The 18,753-nt window shown below is 44.1% G+C and overlaps 1 protein-coding gene across 1 annotated transcript in view; it reads left to right on the top strand.

Moving 5' to 3' along the window:
- Positions 1-612: 612 nt before the first annotated feature.
- The window catches only part of LOC136621254 (ficolin-1-B-like), a 62,393-nt gene continuing 44,252 nt past the window's right edge, over positions 613-18,753 (top strand). The window contains exons 1-4 of the mRNA XM_066596609.1: positions 613-700; positions 5,386-5,499; positions 6,187-6,231; positions 8,796-8,831. Of these exons, the coding sequence (XP_066452706.1) occupies positions 613-700; positions 5,386-5,499; positions 6,187-6,231; positions 8,796-8,831 (283 nt within the window). The remainder of the gene's footprint in view (positions 701-5,385; positions 5,500-6,186; positions 6,232-8,795; positions 8,832-18,753) is intronic.

Genomic DNA, 18,753 nt, shown 5'->3' with positions numbered 1-18,753 from the left:
AGAAGTCACTGAATCAGTCAATATGCTACAGTGTGTATGGTGGGAACTTGACTACAGGCTCAATGTGTGTTGAGTGACAAAGGGGTCACATTGAACACCTCTGATGTGGAAAACATATTTGATGTTGCGCAATAAAACTATTTTGAGTTTCTGTTTCCATCGATATCACATTTATGTATCCGAGTGTCATTATACGCGAGTCATGAGTGTTTCAAATCGAGGAGATCATATTTAATAACCCGGGTATACATAATATACCCCCCTTTATGACTGTAAGGCCTGTTAACTATTGTGACACAACATTTAAAGTACACTGTACCCTTCCTATGGAGAGGACATATGTAGAAATTGTATTGTACAGTTATGTACTAAAAACAATTTAAACATGTCCTCACCTGGCATCCTATCTGTGCCATCCCGTAACCTGCTCACGAGCTTTACAAATATTTGCTTAGGGATTATCATTATTATGTCCAATTGGATAAGATCAACAAGGAGGAGCTTATATTTGAATTGTGCAATAAAGATCTTTAGCCGGTGCTTATATTTATGAGGAAATATACAGATGAGGCTCAAATAAAAGCCCATTATACTCAGGCGGCTGAAGGTCAGATGGCGAGAACAGTCACAATGTGGACTTCGCTGGCCGCTGTGTTCTGCCTGGTAACCTGCATTGGTAGTGCTGAAGACTCATGTGCAGGTGAGTAATCTCTAATCAATAGATACTAGGCAGATCTAACATATCTATTACAAATATTGTGCTGAAACAGTCTTGCTAGCTAAAATCATAAAATCTAACATTATTATTACTGGTAGCAGCATATTATTCAACAAACAAAATTAGCACACCTTCCTAGTAGTGGTGGCTCACCAGAAAATTGCAAAGCAGACTGTGTTCCTCTGTAATGACAAGTAGATATGTTAATAAATTAATTTTTTTCTAAATTTTAAGTAAAATATAGACAGTTGTAATTAGTTTGTATAAGCTAGCAGGATGTTAGAATATATCACACTCTACTAGTGTACTCGCCCACAGAGAGATCTCATGGACTTTCGATAGCGCAGACAAGATTCCACCAAGCCTGCTGACAGCCATCATTAAAAGGAGATACAGTTACAGGAATTCAGAGTTTTTTCACTTAATTCTTGCTTGTGAAAGGAGAATACTACATTGGGGTGAGGGGGCCCTGGTATCTGAATTGGGGTTTCCTTGGTGATCTGGAATGGTGTTAGTAGCACTGAAGTTCCATGGATACTTCACATAGAGTCCGGGAGCCGACATGTATGCTTTCAGTAACAAACTTTAATAAAGCATTAAAAGAAAACAGATGAACATTTTCAATGCTATTCTAGGGAGACTCACAATGTGTTTCAGACAGCTACCACAGAGGATCAGCATTAGCAGTATTGGTTAACTGTCCAGTAGAGAATCCATACTAGAGAGTATAGTATTACATTAACAGTCCAGTAGAGAGTCCATACTAGAGAGTATCCCTTGCTCCTCAGTCCACTTTGTGGCTGCACAGACTCAGGTGACTATTTTTGCCCATCAAATTTATCATTCATAATTTCATAATAATCACAACAGGCTTGCAGCTCTTGTTATATCTGGTGCATCTTACCATGTCGATAATTATCTAATACCAGCATGTAGAACACCAGTTGTATATTAATGTCCTCGTATATATTTTTGGATGAAATATGTTAATTCTCCAATACATCTTGATGAAAAATACAGTGATTTTGTAAACAGTGTCATACTATCCTACTTTGTGTATACAGTCCCTTACAACCCTATTTGTCAAACCCGTTTGTATTCTGATATTGTTGCTATGCATTGCTCAACTGTCATTGAAATTTGCCTCTTCTGGTTCACGACTAGTTTTTGATAATTGAGTCGGGTACTCCAGACCCGAATATCTCAATAATCACCCAATATTACTGCTGTCCGCCTCTATGATGTAAGTAGGAAAGTAGAGAAAGGTGGGGATGGTGGAGCAAAGCAATGAGCTGGTATAATCTATGATGGAAGAAAGTGAATGACCGACTGAGCAGGTGATGAGGTCCGGTGATCTCCACCATTGTGTTCATCATCTTTCTTGCACACTATATAGAGTACTGTGTAATTCTTCTCCCCAGTACACTATATATAGTGATGTGCCATATCCTTCCACTCACTGTATTATACAATATATGGGGAGGCTTCCCATATCACTATATACAGCATACAGGGGATACACCACTATATACAGCATACAGGGGATATACATATCTATATACAGCGTACAGGGGACACACATCACTACATACAACGTACAGGGGATACACATCACTATATACAGTGTACAGGGGATACACATTACTATATACAGTGTACAGGAGGTCACACCACTATATACAGTGTACAGGAGGTCACACCACTATATACAGTATACAGGAGGACACACATCACTATATACAGTGCACAGGAGGACACACATCACTATATACAGCGTACAGGGGATACACATCACTATATACAGTGTACAGGGGATACACATCACTATATACAGTGTACAGGACACACCACAATATACAGTATACAGGAGGACACACCACTATATACAGTATATAGGGGGACACATCACTATATACAGTATACAGGTGGACACACATCAATATATACAGTGCATATGTATAGGGAGGTGGGTGGGGGTCACATATCACTTATTACTATACAGTAATGTTGATGTGTGATGCCTTGTACACAGTATATAATGATGTGTGACCACGGGTGGGCATATGTTGGTAGAAAATGTACATTGAGCTATAGTTTTGCTCCAAGGCCCATGAGCACTTACCTACACCCCTGCATCCAAGAAAATAAACATAAGGACTATGAAAGAAAAATAGATCAAGGTGTGAGGAGTTAATATATACTACAAGTTTCTGCATCTACAAGAGCTTGTTCTCTGAAACGTGCTAAGGCCCCCTGTCCACGGGCGATGCGAAGTCCCGAGGCAGATCTCTGCCACGGGAGCCGCCGCCCGGAAGCAGGAGCCGCCGCCGATTCTCCGCCGGTCAGCCCTATCTGATAGATAGGCTGACCGCGGAGAATCGTGGCAATTTGCAGCATGCTGCGAATTGCCCGCCGTGAGCGGAGAATCGCAATGATTCTCCGCTCATGGACAGGTGCCGGCGCTTTCCATAGCAATGCTCGCCCGTGGACAGGCACCCTAAAATAGGATTACGCAATATTTGGCTTTTATATCCAACCTAGCTGATGTACCCGGCTTTACCCAAGTTAATTTGGTACATGATGCCCAACACTCATCCCCGCACATACTCACTCCCGTACTGTTGCATGGGAGCTAGTTTTGCTGGCTCGATCACAGAGCGGCCAGCAGGGGGCGGGGCAGCTGCAGGAGATTTCTCTCCTTGTGCTCCCCGACCCCTCTCCCCTGACTTAACATAGTGGACGTTTAGTACTGAATGGCTGCTATTTACACTGAACGATCAGCGATCTGCTCATCATCCATCATCCATGCTGCATAAACTACGGACAATGAGTTGAATGCTGATCGTTCAGTGTAAATAGCAGCCGTTTAGTACTGAACATCCGCTATGTTAAGTCAAGGGAGAGGGGTGGGCGAGCGCAAGGAGCGAAATCTCCTCCAGCCGCCCCACTGTGAGCCAGCCAAACTAGCTCCCGTGCAGCACTGAGCGCTGCCACACACACACACTGAGCATTGCCACACACACACACACACACACACTGAGCGCTGCCACATAGACACACTGAGCGCTGCCGTACACAGACACACTGAGCGCTGCCACTCTCACACACACACACACACATACACACTGAACGCTGCCACACACACAATCGCACACACACTGAGCGCTGCCACACTCACACACATTGAGCGCTGCTACACACACAAACTGAGTGCTGCCACTCACACACACTAAGCGCTGCTACACACACACTGAGTGCTGCGATTCACACACACTGAGAGCTGCCATTTACACACATGCACGCTCTGAGCGCTGCCACTCACACACAGACACACTGAGTGCTTTTACTCACACAAAAACTGAATGCTGCCACACTCACAATCACACACACACTGAGCGCTGTCACTCACACACGCTCAGTGCTGCCACGGGCTGCTACACACGCTCAGCCCTGCCACGCGCTGCTACACACGCTCAGCGCTGCCACACGCTGCTACACACGCTCAGCGCTGCCACACGCTGCTACACACGCTGAGCGCTGCCACACGCTGCTACACACGCTCAGAGCTGCCACACGCTGCTACACACGCTCAGCGCTGCCACACGCTGCTACACACGCTCAGCGCTGCCACACGCTGCTACACACGCTCAGCGCTGCCACACGCTGCTACACACGCTCAGCGCTGCCACACGCTTCTACACACGCTCAGCGCTCCCACACGCTTCTACACACGCTCAGCGCTGCCACACGCTTCTACACACGCTCAGCGCTGCCACACGCTTCTACACACGCTCAGCGCTGCCACACGCTTCTACACACGCTTCTACACACGCTCAGCGTTGCCACACGCTTCTACACACGCTCAGCGCTGCCGTACACAGCAGAGCTCTGGAACAGGCTCCTACTGCTACATTCTGTATACCTGTCTGTCCCCAGGGCATTTCCTATATGCCCACACACCACATGGGAACCTCCCAGTCAATAAAAATAAACCAATATACTAAGAGGAGGCACTAAAGCAATACACTGGAGGTCAGACTTCGTCCACAGATAACAACATTACATAAACATACCATAACTAGTAATAATAACATTAATAACAGTGGAGAAATACGTTACTTCACAAAACCAGTTGTCTAACAACCCCCTTACAAGTACAAGCCAATCAGAAGACAAAATCCAGGTGAGGTACAAGCTGGGTCAGAACACCAGAGATGAACTACTGGGAAAAGCATGGCAGGCAGCAGCAGTGGGGGAGACGTGTTCTCCTCATGGGGGGTAAGACAGCGGGGTGATTTAGGTAGTACAGTGTTCAGCATGCTACAAACTGTTGAAGCTGCTGTGGAAATTCCCTTTATTTCAGGCTGGCCAACCTATGTCTCCACCCATTATTCTGGTGGAGACATATTGCACTAATACCCTAAACTACAATAACAGGGTGTGGTCAAATAGCAGAGTGATGCGGACTTGGTCTCTGCTAATTTAAGGTGTATTTGCTGTAGATTTTTGCTGTGGAAAGCCCGTAGCAGACATATTTCCTGTGAAGATACCCTTAGTAGTAAGCAGCTATAGGAACGCCATCTAAGAAGCCGAGACTTACTGGTAATTTTGTATGTTATACGGGGACTACCGTACATCATCCTCATCCGTCATCATCTTACTTACAGAAGTGAAATATGTGGCAATTGGAGAAAGTGATAAGTTGACTATCATCCGAGGATGTCCAGGTCTACCTGGCCCTCCTGGACAAACAGGTGAAGCTGGTCCCGGCGGAGAGAAAGGTGAATATTTATGGCCGTTTAACAGGCATTTCCCACATGTAACTCATTATATAACCTATTGCAGTGTTCCCCAAACTCCCCAACAGGTCATGTTTTTAGGATTTCCTCAGCATAGAGGGGATGTAATTATTATCAGTGCTTCAGACATTGCCCAGGTGTTCGCTCTATAGGATACTGTCAAATCCTCAGCTGTTGGGGGTCATGAGGACTGGAGTTTGGGAAACAATGATCTGTTGGGGTGGGGCAACTGGAGCCAGGACATACGGGGTTAGCGAGATTTTATTTCCCCAACTCAGGGGCCGCTGGAGGGCGTTCTGCTGCTCCAAATAAGACAACATTTGGACAATGGCCACTTCAGACAATGCGCTCACCATTTTTGGAAAAAATGTTAGCAAAAAAGTTGCTGATGCTTTCTATTCGCAGAACCATCGCTACAACAAACTGACGTATGCTATCCTTGAAATCTGACACTGATACAGGTCTGTCAAGGTAGATTTTGTCTGCTACAGCGCCACCTATCGGCGACTTTTTACAATTTTTTTTTTTCATGTGAAGTGGTCATTGTCTGAATTTTATCTTATTTGGAGAGGGAGAATGCCCTACAGAGGAATCTGAGTCGGGGGAAGTTTAATTTCTAGATGTGGGGTTATTATTGAGAGGATGACTAAATTGCCATTTTTGTTTCAGGATGTAAAGGAGACCCCGGGGAGGATGGACCTGAAGGGCCGCCAGGTTTGTATTGAGATAACAGAGTTCTCTGTAGTAAATGAAAAACTGTATGATGGATACTGTACTGCTAAGGCCTTAGTCAGACGTGCGATCTTTCGTGCGATTTGCGCATGCGTCCGGCGATTTTATAAAACCATTGCTTTGCAATGGTATCGGACACATGAGCGCTTTTTATGCGCTCGTCCGATAAATTATAGAACAAAAAAATCGCAGATCGCACCTATCTGCGATCTGCGATTCCTGTTCTCTTCTCTATATGCGCTCAATGGGGCCGGCGGCAGCAGCGCCGACCCCAATGAGAACATATAGAAGACAAATCATTCTTCTCTGCCACAGCTGTGACAGAGAAGAACGATGTTTGCCCATTGAATTCAATGGAGCGGCAATACAGCCGCTCCATTGAAAGCAATGGGCTGCCGGCGTGCGCGGGGTGAATTGTCGGGAAGGGGTTAAATATATAAACCCTTCCCTGCAATTCATTCTAAAATGTGTTAAAATAAAAAAAAATGGATACTCACCTTTCCGCTGCAGCCGGAGTCCAGCCGCAGCCGCTGTCAGTTCTCCTGAACTGCTTCTTGGCACTATTCAGCCGGCGGGGCTTTAAAATCCCCGCCTGCTGAATGATCTGCCTCTGATTGGTCACAGCCCTGACCAATCAGAGGCTGAAAACACTCACACACCCATTCATGAATGGGTGAGTGACTGCTGCCTCTTAGCGCTGAGCCAATCAGGGGCAGGTCTGACTCACATCCATTCATGAATTCATGAATGGGTGTGTGAGGCATGCCTCTGATTGGCTCAGCGCTGAGCCAATCAGGGGGCAGGTCTGACTCACACCCCCTTCACACCCACTGCAGGACGGCCGCACGGAGCTCCGGCTGCCGGCAGAAGGTGAGTATACAATTTTTTAATTTTAACACATTTTAGGATGGATTGCAGGGAAGGGCTTATATATTTAAGCCCTTACCGACAATTCATCCCGGGCTCGCCCGCAGCGTATTGCATTCAATGGAGACGGCTGTATTGCCGTCTCCATTGAATGCAATGCGCTGGACAGCTCCGGCCCGTTTCTAATGAAACGCGGCTAGGAGCAGCTTTTCGGGCGATTTGCGGGCGACTTGCGCGCACCGCTCACGCGATTTGCGGATGCGCATCCGTCATGCGATCCGCAAATCGCGCGAAAAATCGCCCGTCTGACTAAGGCCTTAGTTATGTACATCCACAAAGACCCTTCCATGCACCGACCTCCACTCACACTAGCTGGGCTTATACATTTTAATGGTCTTAAATAGCTGAAAGTTTGAGATTTGTTTTGTGAAGATTATATTAGGGTGTTACATAATTGACAGTCTTCTAATATAATGTGCTTATTACCAGAATTACTACACAAGTTACCTTCACAACAGATGCAGATGATACAAAATTATACAAGACAATTAATGCATGGCCAATGTATGGCTACAAAAGGACCTAGATAAACTGGGGGCTTGGGTAGAAAAATGGTAAATGAAGTTCAATATTAATAAATGTAAGGTTATGCACATGGGCAGGAGAAACGGATGTCATCAATATACACTAAATGGGGTACCACTAGGGAAAAGTGATATGGAAAAAGACCTGGGGGTACTAGTTGACTGTAGACTTACCTGGAGCAAATCAACGCCAATCAGCTGCTCCAAAAGCTAATAAAGTCTTGGGGCGCATTAAAAGAGGCATAGGGGCGAGGGACGAGAACATTATTCTTCCACTATATAAGGCACTTGTCAGGCCCCACATGAAATACTGTGTACAGTTCTGGACACCGATGCTAAGGAAAGATGTTGTAGTGCTTGAGGGGGTTCAAAGAAGGGCAACTAAATTAATAAACGTAATGAAAGTACTAGAATACCCAGAGAGGCTATCAAAATTAGGTTTATTCCCCCTGGAAAAAAGACGGTTAAAGGGCAATCAAATAACTATGTATAAATACATGAGGGGACGATACAAGGATCTCTCTCATGATCTGTTTATACCCAGGACTGCGACGGTAACAAGAGGACACATGCTACATCTGAAAGAAAGGTTTTTATCACCAACGTAGAAGGAGGTTCTTTACTGTAAGAGCACTGAGACTGTGGAACTCTCTGCCTGAGGGCGTAGTGATGGCAAAATCCATAGAAGAGTTTAAGAGGGGACTGCATGTCTTTCTAGAGCACTAAGATATCACAGGCATATAACATTATGTGATGAGCTGGGTTGTTGACCTCAAATGTTGATCCAGGGATTCCTCTGGCTGCCATTATGGAGTGAGGAAGGAATTTTTTTTGTCCATAGGAGGTAATTGGCTCGCTGGGGTATTTTTTTTGCCTTCCTCTGGACCAACAAGGGGAAGAGGGGTTAAAACAGGCTGAACTAGATGGACATTTTCTTCATTCAATCCAACATACTATGTTACTATGTTAGCAGTACTGTGTAGTCCAAAATATATATGATGTTTTTTATAACAACATTAATATAACACTTGACCAATCCACATTGTACATTTGACTATGTGCTTGTATTTATTGCTGTAATATTTATTACTACAGGATCTGAAGGCGCTCCTGGATCAACAGGACAAAAAGGTGAGAGGATCAGAATATACTGAATTCTACAGAACGTCTTAACATGGATTCAGTAGTTCAAGAAATCTAATTAGAGAATTAAGGGCTTAGCCACACAAGCCATCTTGTGGTACGCGTTTTGTGCAATGCACACAAAACTTGCATGAATATGAAATCCATTCTTTACATGGATTCATTCATACAAGCAGCATGTTTGCCCATTGTTCTTAATAGCACCTTAAAAGCCATTGCATGGCACTCACATACTGTGCAATGTGATGTTTCGCTTTGAAGTCAATGGGAAACTCTTGTGATACTTTCATGTGTAATATCACGGAAGTGATGTAATGCATTATCTAATCAAAAAAGCTTCACATCACTATGAAAAACGCATCTTGGGAAGCGTGATATCGGGCCGAGTTTCTCGAACCAATATCATAGTTGCTCATGTTAATCTGGCCTAAGGCTCATAAAATGTGTCGTGTCACAAACGTATTTGTGCGGCCAGAGGCATAATTTGAAGCTCCCGGGCCCCGATGCAAAACCTGTAACAGGGCCCCCAACTATAATGCTTTACTTATAGTACTGGGTTCCCTATATGGACAAGAGAGGCCTTATGGTCCCCCTAATGCTCCTGGGCCTGGGTGTAACCGCATCCCCTGCATCCTCTATAGTTACGCCCCTGTGTGCGGCATATGCTATTGCAATCACTGGCAGGATGGTTGCGTACTTTTTTCAGAAACTGAAGAGGGATCATCGAACTGTGAAAAGATATGTGAGTGATTCACAGCACAGGCAAATATGATCTGATAAAGGCTTAACCCATTTAGGACCAGCCACTGTATATATACGGCAGCTGGTCCTGGGCTTAGAGGACCGCCGACCGTAAAAATACGGCGGTGCTCTAAGTCTCCTGCCTCTGCAATCAGTCAGAGACAGGTACGGGTTATCAGCTGTTAGTGACAGCTGATAACCTGGAGCAGAAGGCAGGAGAGGTTTTTAACCCTTCCTGCCTTCTGCTTCCCCGATATCCAGTGCTCAATGAGCACTGTATGGGGAAACTGAAAGTAACATTTACTTTCAGTACGGGAGCCTCGGGGGGTCATGTGACCTCCCGGGATTCCCTGCTATGCAGAGCTGGAGGGTCAGACTTAGACCCCGGCAGCTCTGCAGGTGACTAAAGTCACCACAGGGGTTGCTTTCCCCTATAATTAGGGCTCCTATGGACGCCCCAACTATAGTGGGAAAGTGTCAAATAAAGTTAAAAAAAAAAAAATGTGAATGTCCCCCAAAGGTCTTACATGACGTCATGGGGGACACAGATAGTAAAAAACATAATTACATACATCAGTAAGACAAAATAATAGAATAAAACAACAATACATACATAAGAAAGAGAATAACACAAAGCAGACGCCAACAAAAACCGTCGCCGTATGCGCCCTGTAAACCAAAACCAAAACCATACATACTATATATCAAAACGTCCGAAACAAATAGAGGAACCCATTCCCATACTTTATTTTAGTGTAAATATAAAAATAATTTAAAAAAAACTATAAATGTTAAAAAAATCATTTTTTTTAGCATTTTACCCCCAATAAAACTAAAAAACGGAAAAAAAAGTCAGTGAAAAAGATATTAAAAAAATAGTCCTATATGTCACGGGAAAAAAAAAATGCAGCAAAAATAATTTTGGTAGCTAAAGGAAAAAAAATGGAGCAGTAAAACCGCCACATGGGTAAAATCCCTTAAAAGTGTCTGGTCCTTAAGGTACAAAACAACCTGGTCCTTAAGGGGTTAATTGTGTGGATTCATACATGCAGTCGCTGTTCGAGCCTTTTTTTTTTTTTTTTTTAACTCCTCTTTTTATTAATGAGTATTCATACCATACAACTGACAACAGTAGAATAATACTGTAAAGTAATTGAAAATCAAATTTTTTAAGTCTTTTTTTCATATGTTATATCAGCCAGGATTGTTGACAAATCAAAATAATAACCAGATAGTCCCATTAAATGAAATCAGCACGCTGGAACTCATAATAGGAAAGATAAAAGGTTCCTTTATTCCTTCACAAATAAAACGCTGCGATTTTTCGACCTTTCGACCGTTCAATGGGACTGTCTGGTAACTATACTTATGGTCATTAAGTCCAGACCTGCAAATTGAAATCTTGCACCGCGCTTTAAAGGCTCCACCACATGGTGGCTTATGTTTGGTAGTGCTGTTACCCATCACTTTATTACTGAAATCAAAATGATAAAACACGAAAGGGGAAAAAAAAAAAGACGAAAGGGACGGAAAGGGGTGCGTGGTGGGTGGGTTAGAAGGTAATAAACACGATCACTTGGTTACATGTTGCCATATTTCCATAACAAGCATCATATAAAAAGCATCATATAAAATCTTATAATCTGATTGTGAGGAAGCTTAAGTAGAACACTATATTTAATCAAAATATCATCTGGACCAGGGATCCCACGTTTTCCCAAAGGGGTCATGGGTTCTATTAGCCACACTAGGGAGTTCCTCAAATCTGCGTATCTCGTTATGTATTGAATGCCATTAGTTCACTGAGGGTGCAGATGGTTGAAGTCACAAGAGGGGGATCAGGGACTTTGCAACCGCAATCAGGTGCATGATAAGATTTGTTTTCCACCGTTCTCCATCTTCTGGACTAATAAGTGATGTGTGATACATGGCCTTTTAGATTTCCAAACAAATCTGGAGAAGAGTGAGCAAATGGACTTAAAGAATGACATTGGAACATAGATAGTGAGCATCTGTAGTTTGTGTAGTATTTTTGGAATTACATATGTTTGTAGGAAGTTTTTTGTGATAGAAGCCCCTAGATATTCAATGTAGGAGTCAGTCCAGAGATATTGAGGGGATGCCCAGATGCTGTGCGCACTTGCAGATGGGAGTGTTTATTTGGTGACATTCACTTTAAAGTTAGAGAGGGTGAGGTATTGGCGCAAGATGTAGTTTATTTTTGGGAGCCCAAGTTTTGGATTAGTGATGATGAAAAATATTTAATCAACGAAGGCTGTTGATTGTATGGTATCCTGCCCAACACGTAGACCCTGTATGTACTTGTCCTGGCTAACCATTTCAAGAAAAAAAATTTTTTAGGGTGAGTATAAAGAGGGTGGGGAAGAGTATGCAACTCTGCTGTGTGCCATTTGAGATCGCAGAAGGGGGCAGAAAGAGTGTCATTTATTTTGATTCTGACATGGGGGTGAGAGTATAATGAGAATGATTAGCTGCGGGATAATTTTGTTGATCCTTTTAGCAAGAAGCTTAGCCCAGATTTTGATATCTTGGTTTAGCAAGGATATAAGTGTGCAGCTACTGCAAAGTTGAGGACCTTTCTTCTTTTTATGGAGGAGTGTGCTGTGACATTTTTGCACTTGTTTAGGTAAGGGAGACCCCCTGAGAAGAGCATTGAAAGAGAGGACTAGGTTTGAGAGAGTGATGTTTTGGAACTTTTTGTAATAGACTAGTTGAAAACCATCCTGGCTGGGGCTTTTACATAGAGGGAAACCATTAGGGACTGAGCAAAGTTCTTCCATGGAGACCGGAGAGATCAGGTTAGAGGTTTTGTCTGGTTCTAGCGCCGTAAGGTTCAGGGACAACAGGGCAGAATTAAGGGTACACTCTTTGTTTGATGTGGTATTATCCCTATCTGTGGTTAGGTTATAAAGTTCAGAGCAGTATGTTTGGAAAATTTTGGCTATTTCCATTGTGTTTGCGTGAATATTATCTGCTTTGTCCTTAAAGGGGTTGTCCCGCGGCAGCAAGTGGGTCTATACACTTCTGTATGGCCATAATAATGCACTTTGTAATGTACATTGTGCATTAATTATGAGCCATACAGAAGTTATAAAAAGTTTTTTACTTACCTGCTCCGCTGCTGGCGTCCTCGTCTCCATGGAGCCCGCCTAATTTTCGCCGTCTAAAATGGTCGAATGGCCAAATTAGATGCGCTTGCGCAGTCCGGGTCTTGTGCTTTCTTCAATGGGGCTCCGTGTAGCTCCGCCCCTTCACGTGCCGATTCCAGCCAATCAGGAGGCTGGAATCGGCAATGGACCGCACAGAAGAGCTGCGGTCCACGGAGGAAGAGGATCCCGGCGGCCATCTACACCGGTAAGTATAGAAGTCACCGGAGCGCGGGGATTAAGGTAAGCGCTGAGCGGTTTTTTTTTTACGTCCCTGCATCGGGGTTGGCTCGCGCCGAACGGGGGGGGGGTTGAAAAAAAAAAAAAACCCGTTTCGGCGCGGGACAACCCCTTTAATTGTGAAGATGCATGTGATAGATCCAGCACATTCCACACCTTCTCAAGATTGGTGGGTGTGTGGATTGTGATTCATTTGTCACCGTCCTTCATTATGGATAGCCCAAAGGTTAATAACCAGGAGAATTACAGTTTTTATGTTCCGACAACTTCCAGTAGAGGTTTTAGTTGTCCTCTTTTAGCAAGTGTGGAAGGAGCCAGATTCTGATAGAATTGGATGTTGGTGTCTTCATATTTCTGCTGCTCTATATTCCTGGCTGCAGCTAAGATTGCATGTGTATCGACAAATGATAGAAGACCACTTATGATGTCTCTTGGCGGATCACCTGTGCTGGGTCTTGGGTGTACTGCTCTGGGAATTTTCTAAAGGTGATGAGTTTCACTCTTTCTTTCCCTAGCAAATTGGTAAAGAGCTCAATGCTATGAATCGGAGACAGTCAGGGCCCTTGATTTCGGGAGACCTCTGATGTTGCAGCACCTGCTTCTATTCTCCTAGTCTTCTATGAGCATCAACACTATATCTAGATGGTTTTTGTCTTGTGTGATGAGTGAGGTCAACCTGTCAACATGTGTGGATATTCCGACTTTTGTGTTTTCTAGTTCTTCCACACAATGCCCTATGTGTAGGACTTCAGCTTTTATGTCAACCACCTCAGACATCACCGTTCTCAGTGATTGCGACAGGGTTTGCCTAAGAAAGGCTTTTGAGAAAGTTGTCTACGCGAAGCTTTCATGCTTACCTTATATCTTACTTTCCAGGTCTGAGTCTGCTGGTAACTCATCATCAGCTGCGGATATCGAGGCTATCCCCGATGCCTCGGCTGGGCAGTGTTACCCCTTTTTGTTTAGGAAATGCTGAAGGTCCGCTTGCTTTTTGCAAGGTTCTGTGACTCCGATACATGCCCACTTTTGCCTCTTCTTATCTTCACCATAATGTAGCTGGATTCGGTATAGCTAATGTTGCATAGGGTACATGTGTGGTGTTATGTTTGCTCAGACGTCGTCCATTATATTCAGTGGTCAGGGGACAGTTCCCTGTATGATTGGCTTAAATAGTGAGAATAGAGCTAATGGCTGATAGACACATGGGGGAGGGGTTAGAAGCAGAATTACTCTGTGTTTCCTTTAGGGAAACTCTTGCAACATCCTGATGTGAGGACAGCAGTGGTGGATGGTTGCTGTGCCTTCAACCCCTCCTGTGTCACCTCAGCATGCAAGGTAGGGGCTGCCTTGGGCTGGACTCTGCTATTTAGGGCAGCAGGTGGTATGAGCTAGGGCCCCAACCAGCTTCACGGTGCTGCTAGGCCGCAGGCTCAGGATAGATATGCCCACTGGGGGGGGGGTCTTTCTCATCCCCTTCCCTGCTCCAGAGTGGGCCTCCACCACCGCAAGTGAAAGTAAGCCGGCTCCAAAGGTAGCTGGGCTTCCTGAAAATTGATGCCGCGGTTTGTAGGCTGCACCAGACAGAGCAAAGTCTCAGATCTCCACGATGGCTAAAGTAGTCATGGGACCTCTCCTCCTGCTCCTCTTGTTCCAGGGAAGCTTTCGGTGCTGGACAGCCATGGAGGCTATAATGCACCAGATAGATTGGATTCTGTCGGCCAGTTAGTGGAGCCCTTTCCTGGTGCGTCTTCTTCCTTTGTTAGCTAGACCACGCCCCCTCTGTTCAAGCTCTGTTGAAGCCAAAACCAGGTTGGTATCATAAAAGGAGAGAAAGAATAGAGGTTGGTTACTACTTCTTTATTTTGGATTTGCTCCTAGTTGTGTTGTTTATTATCATTGTCACTTTGTTATAATGGTAACCCATTTTTGTTTATTTTTGAGGTATTTGGGTTACGTCACCCTCGTATTTACTTTTTTTTACGTTAAATGAGACAAATAAAAAATTTTTTTTTTTAAATCTGCACGTATGAACGGACTCAAAGTTTTTGCCAGACAAATTAGTCTTATTAAAAGGGTGTCTGTAAAAATGCCCCTGATGAGCAGTGAAAAGGTAAAAAGGTATTTGAAATTGCTGGTGGCTCTGGAGTGTCACAAACCTCTAGATGCAGGATCTACCAGAGACTGACAATTATGTATAAAGCTGCTGATTGGCCACCCCAAACCAAAGCTCACAATGAGAAGCATTTGCAGGGGGTGCAGAAATACACGAAGACTCATTTTTTCTTAAATTTTATTGACCGATGAATGTTGTGCTACACTGGGTGGTTCTGATGAATGGAGTTGTGGATGACTGGTGAACAGCCAACCTGTTTGCTAGCTTCTTGCTGACGTCTCAGTCTTGTACAGAGTGATGTTTTGGACGAGAATATTGACCCGTGAGATGGTAGGTTCCTTTTAGGGGCCTTGAAGTTGTCAAAATGAACTCTCTAGGTTCAGATGAATTACATCTTAGAATACTGAATGAAGCAGCAGAGGTAATTGCTAAACCACTCAGCATAATCTTTGAAAATTCCTGGAGAACAGAAGTCCCAGAAAATTGGAAAATGGCAAATATTGTCCCTATCTTCAAAAAAAAGGAAGGAGGTGGACCCAGGAAACTACAGGCCTGTGAGCCTGACTTCTATACTGGGAAAAAATTTTGAACAAATTATTAAACAGCATATATGCAAGTTCTTGGATGAGAATGGAGTAATTAACCAGAGCTAGCATGGGTTTTATAACAAACAAGTCTTGCCAAACAAATCTAATTTCCTTCTATGACAGAATCACAGACTGGGTTGATCAGAACAATGCAGTAAATATAATATATCTTGAGTTTAGTAAAGCATTTGACAAAGTATCTCATACCATCATTATTGAAAAAAAGACCAAATATGGGATTGACAAGGCAACGGTTAGGTGGATTCACAACTGGCTGAGTGATCGTACTCAAAGAGTGGTCATAAATGCTTGCACATTCAATTGCAAAATGTGTCAAGTGGGGTACCACAAGGCTCTGTCCTAGGCCCAATGTTGCTCAATATTTTTATAAATGATCTGGAGGAGGGAATTAAGGGGAAACTGATCAAATTTGCTGATGACACAAGGCTAGGAGGGATAGCTAACACTAGGGAAGAGAGAAAGAGGATTCATAAAGATCTAGAAAAGCTTGAACAGTGGGTAGTGACGAACAGAATGGTACTTAAACAAGTAGAAATGCAGTCCTACATCTGGGCAAGAAAAATGAAAAAAGCACATACAGAATGTGAGGAATTGGGCTAAGCAGCACCTGTGAAAAAGATTTGGGTATACTGATAGATCACTGACTGAATATGAGTCAACAGTGTGATGCAGCAGCAAAAAAGACAAACACAATTCTGGGATGTATTAAGAGAAGCATAGTCTAGATCACATGAGGCAATTATCCTCACTCTACTCTTCCTTAGTCAGACCTCATATGGAATTTTGGTTCCAATTCTGGGTACCACAATTTAAAAAAAAGACATAGGCAGGCAGGAACACGTTCAGAAAATGGCAACCAGGATGGTGAGTGGTCTACAAATCATGTCCTATGAGGAACGGTTAAAAGATCCGGGCATATTTAGCTTTTAAAAAAGAAGGTTGAAAGGAGACTTCATAGCGGTCTACAAATAACTGAAGGGCTGTCACAATGCAGAGGGATCAGCTCTATTCTCATTTGCACAAGGAAAGACTAGAAGCAATAGGATGAAACTGCAAGACACAGATTAGATATTAGCAAAAACTTTCTGACAGTGAAGGTGATGAATGAGTGGAACAGGTTACCACGGGAGGTGGTAAGGTCTCCTTCAATGGAAGTGTTCAAGCAGAGGATGGACAGACATCTGTCTGGGATGATTTAGTGAATCCTGTATTGAGCAGGGGGTTGGACCCTATGACCCTGGAGCAGGGGCGTAACTATAGGGGATGCAGAGGATGCGGTTCCACCTGGGTCCAGGAGCCTTAGAAGGCCCATATAAAGAGCCAAGTACTATGAATAAAGCATTATAGTTGGAGCCCCTATTACAGATTTTGCACTGGGGCTCAGAAGCTTTAACGTACGGCTCTGAAGCTCCTTTCCAACTCTACCATTCTATGAATCTGAAAATTTAAACTTTTGGTCTTAAATTGTGTTTATTTTTGAAAAATGATGTGTGTATGCAGAAATAACAGATTTATGTTGGAAATAATGTATATGTCATTATTAGAGATGAGCGAGCATACTCGTCCGAGCTTGATGCTCGTTCGAGTATTAGGGTGCTCGAGATGCTCGTTACTCGAGACGAGCAACACGCGGTACTTGTCTCGATTAAACGAGCACTGACCATTGAATTCAATGGAGCCGGCAATACAGCCGGCTCCATTGAAAGCAATGGGCTGTCGGCGATCGTGGGATGAATTGTCGGGAAGGGCTTAAATATATAAGCCCTTCCCTGCAATTCATTCAGAAATGTGTAAAAAAAAAATATATATATATACTCACCTTGTCCCGGCAGACGGAGTTCAGCGCGGCCGGCGGCAGTCCTCCTGAACTGCTCTGAACAGCTGTGAGTAGTATTCAGCAACCGGGGATTTAAAATCCCCGCCTGCTGAATGATCTGCCTCTGATTGGTCACAGCCTGACCAATCAGAGGCAGCTCTTACTCACACCCATTCATGAATTCATGAATGGGTGAGTGAGTGCTGCCTCTGATTGGCTCTGAATGACAGCTGAGAGCTGCCCCTGATTGGCCCTGTGCTGAGCCAATCAGAGGCAGCACTCACTCACCCATTCATGAATTTATGAATGGGTGTGAGTGAGAGCTGCCTCTGATTGGTCAGGCTGTGACCAATCAGAGGCAGCTCATTCAGCAGGCGGGGATTTTAAATCCCCGGCTGCTGAATACTACTCTCAGCTGTTCAGAGCAGTTCAGGACTGCCGCCGGCCGCGCTGAACTCCGTCTGCCGGGACCAGATGAGTATATATTTTTTTTTAATTTTTACACATTTCTGGATAAATTGCAGGGAAGGGCTTATATATTTAAGCCCTTCCCGACAATTCATCCCGCGATCGCCGGCAGCCCATTGCTTTCAATGGAGCCAGCTGTATTGCTGGCTCCATTGAATTCAATGGGCTAACATCGTTCTGCCGGGACAAGGTGAGTATATATTTTTTTTATTTTTATACATTTCTGGATGAATTGCAGGGAAGGGCTTATATATTTAAGCCCTTCCCAACAATTCATCCTGCGATCGCCGGCAGCCCATTGCTTTCAATGGAGCCAGCTGTATTGCTGGCTCCATTGAATTCAATGGGCTAACATCGTTCTGCCGGGACAAGGTGAGTATATATTTTTTTTATTTTTACACATTTCTGGATGAATTGCAGGGAAGGGCTTATATATTTAAGCCCTTCCCGACAATTCATCCCGCGATCGCCGGCAGCCCATTGCTTTCTGTGGCAGAGGAGAACGATCTTTATGCTGACAGTGCGGGGGGGGGGGGTCTCACTCTTGCCACTATTGTGGCTTAATAGTGGGACCTGGGAACTTGAGATGCAGCCCAACATGTAGCTCCTCGCCTGCCCTATCCGTTTCTATGTCGTTCCCATCACTTTCTTGAATTGCCCAGATTTTCACAAATGAAAACCTTAGCGAGCATCGGCGATATACAAAAATGCTCGAGTCGCCCATTGACTTCAATGGGGTTCGTTACAAAATGTCCTT

The sequence above is a fragment of the Eleutherodactylus coqui genome, chromosome 3, assembly GCF_035609145.1.
Source record: "Eleutherodactylus coqui strain aEleCoq1 chromosome 3, aEleCoq1.hap1, whole genome shotgun sequence".
In the NCBI taxonomy this organism is placed as follows: domain Eukaryota; kingdom Metazoa; phylum Chordata; class Amphibia; order Anura; family Eleutherodactylidae; genus Eleutherodactylus; species Eleutherodactylus coqui.
This window is presented reverse-complemented; position numbering and strand designations above follow the sequence as displayed.